Source organism: Salvia splendens, chromosome 12 (genome assembly GCF_004379255.2).
Source record: "Salvia splendens isolate huo1 chromosome 12, SspV2, whole genome shotgun sequence".
Classification (NCBI taxonomy): Eukaryota; Viridiplantae; Streptophyta; class Magnoliopsida; order Lamiales; family Lamiaceae; genus Salvia; species Salvia splendens.
The window spans coordinates 7539276-7541821 of record NC_056043.1 but is presented as its reverse complement, the minus strand read 5'-3'; the positions used below and the strand labels follow the sequence as shown (position 1 = coordinate 7541821).

The window sequence follows — 2546 nt, the reverse complement described above, 5'->3', positions numbered from 1 at the left end:
CTCTTGAAATTTACTATCTGGCCCCATAAACTGGTTAATTTTGTCTTTCCAATTATTTTGTGAAAGTCTTCGATATAATCTACCTTGCATGGATTAGAACCAATAGGATATCCGAATAAGTAATCAACAACTATACAATTCCACAATCTAAGCGATTCCTTGCTCTCCTTCAATCCACACAGCTAATCAGAATTACTTAAGAGAACTTGAAGCAATATTTTACGAGTTCTTAATAACTTGTAAACTATAGATCAATGGTTGAATATTAATTTCTTGCACTACCTAACTTTTATGTAAGTAAATACATTGCCAAAATTTGACTAAATTTTTGTTTTGCGGATCAACTTAAAAAAAAATTGAGGTTACAGAGAATGTTGCATGGCAAAATCGAGACAATTGATTCATCACAAAACTGGACCAATAGTTTTGATTTTTGAAGCATAATCGGGCTGGTATATGGAATTGAAATTGAATTGGTATTAAAGTTCTATAGAACTGAATTGAAATCCTTGTGATATGAAATTGAATTTGAAGAAGGGCTGGCAATTTTCAACACGACACGATAATCTGACACGAATCCGCACGAAATTATTGGGTTGGGGTCAAGTCTTATTGGACCCATGTCCTTATCGGGTTGACCCATTAAGAACCCGATAATTTCGGGTCTGATGCGGGTCGGATACGGGTAACCCATTAAGAAATAATATTATTATTTTTATTATTATTTAAAAATATATATATTACTTTAATTTTTTAATTTCTTATAAATTAGGTTTAAATAGTATAAAACAAATTTTAATTGTGTAAATTAGGTTAAAAATTAAGGTTTAATCGTGTAATATTAGGTTTTAATCCTGTAATATCAGGTTCGGGTTGTTATCGTGTCGTGTCAACCCATATTATATCGTGTCAATAACGGGTTCGTGTCGGGTGTGGGTCGTGTTCGGATTTGAAGGTAGCAGGTCGGGTTCGTGTTCGGATTTACAGTTTCCTTAATAGGTCGGGTTCAGGTTAGGCCTTATTGGGTTGGGTCATTATCAGGTTGACCCGATAACGACCCAATCCGCACGATTTGCCAGCCCTAGTGCACACACAACACACATTGCACACATGCATAATACACATTCTTTGTGAATAGTTGTGTAGTGTGTCTGAAATGTGTGTGCACTGTTCACTATGGATATATGTAGTGAAACTATCTAATTTATTAGTAATATTTATATTTCCAATCATCTATTTTAGACATGGAATTGAAATTATAGAATTGAGAAATTTGAATTGCAATTTAATTTTAAATCTATATATTTTTGTGATACCATTTATCTAATTTATAAATAGTTAGATTTTCAATTACCTTCCGTTTTTTCTTAGTATATTTTATACTAGAATCTTCTAACTTGTAGTTGAAGTATTCATTACCTATTTCTTTAACTAACACATCATCCAGTATTAATACTCTCTCTGTCCCAAGGAAAATGACCCCTTATTTGAGTATCACATGACTTTATGCAGTTTTATTTTGTGTATTATGTGAAGAGAATAAAGTAAGAGGAAAGAAATACTCGTGTTTGGCAAGATGTGCCATCTTCCGGTTGGGATAGAACACAAGGCTTATTGGATAGTTAGAGAGATGAACATGAAGCCTCAGGACTGTGAAGAGGAAAGGAAGCTGCAACTGCAAGAGTTGGAGGAGTTAAGACTCGAATCCTACGATGCTGCAATGTGGTACAAAGAAAAAACCAAGTTGTGGCACGATAAAAACCTCCGGGTGAAGGAACTGCAGGTTGGACAGAAAGTACCCCTCTTCCAGTCAAGGCTGAAGCTGATGCCCGGAAAGCTGAAGTATAAGTGGACCGGACCATACACCATTGTGAGCCTCAGAGCTAATGGAGCTGTGGAGATTCAAGGATGTACTCCTAACTCTATCCCTTTTCTAGTTAATGGTCATAGAGTCAAGCGGTTTAGGGATAGTTCGGAGCTGTGTGTGGTGGAAGAAGTTCCACTGCACATGCTCCCCACTATAGCCTAGTTGGTTGAAGGGTTTAAGTATTCTTCGGGAATTCTTGGGTCAAAGAAATGACGTGAAGTTTGAAAATTTTAAAGATAAAACTATATTCGTAAGAATACTTAAACAGTTTTTGTAAATATTGTGAATATTCTTTTTATATTCTCTAAAAAAAAAACCCAAACAAAGAAAAAAAATCGTTTAACCTAAAAATATTTTTGAAATATCGAACAACCCTTGAAAGGTCAGATGAACTTTGAAATATTTTTCTATCTAAATTCCTTCGACCTGGGAGTTCGATGTTTCATTCTTTTGTTTAATATGTTTTTAAGTTTTGTCGTGTGCAGGAACGAAACAGTTAAGGTTAGGGGAGAGTAGAGGAAAAGGCGGGAGTTTTGATTTTGAAATTCGAAATTCGAAATGAAGAAGATATATAATATTTTGAAATCCTTTTGCAGAGGATGTACGGTCGCTCACGTCACACGCAACCGTTCCTCTGCCTTTTTTTGAATTTTTTTATTATTTCCCCTACTTCTTAATA

At 34.8% G+C, this 2546-nt stretch overlaps 1 protein-coding gene across 1 annotated transcript; it reads left to right on the top strand.

The window, feature by feature from the left end:
* The first annotated feature begins 1576 nt into the window (after positions 1–1576).
* LOC121757471 lies at positions 1577–2029 on the top strand. Its single transcript, XM_042153012.1, has one exon. The coding sequence runs from the start codon at positions 1577–1579 to the stop codon at positions 2027–2029; it is 453 nt and encodes a 150-aa protein (XP_042008946.1).
* Positions 2030–2546: the final 517 nt, after the last annotated feature.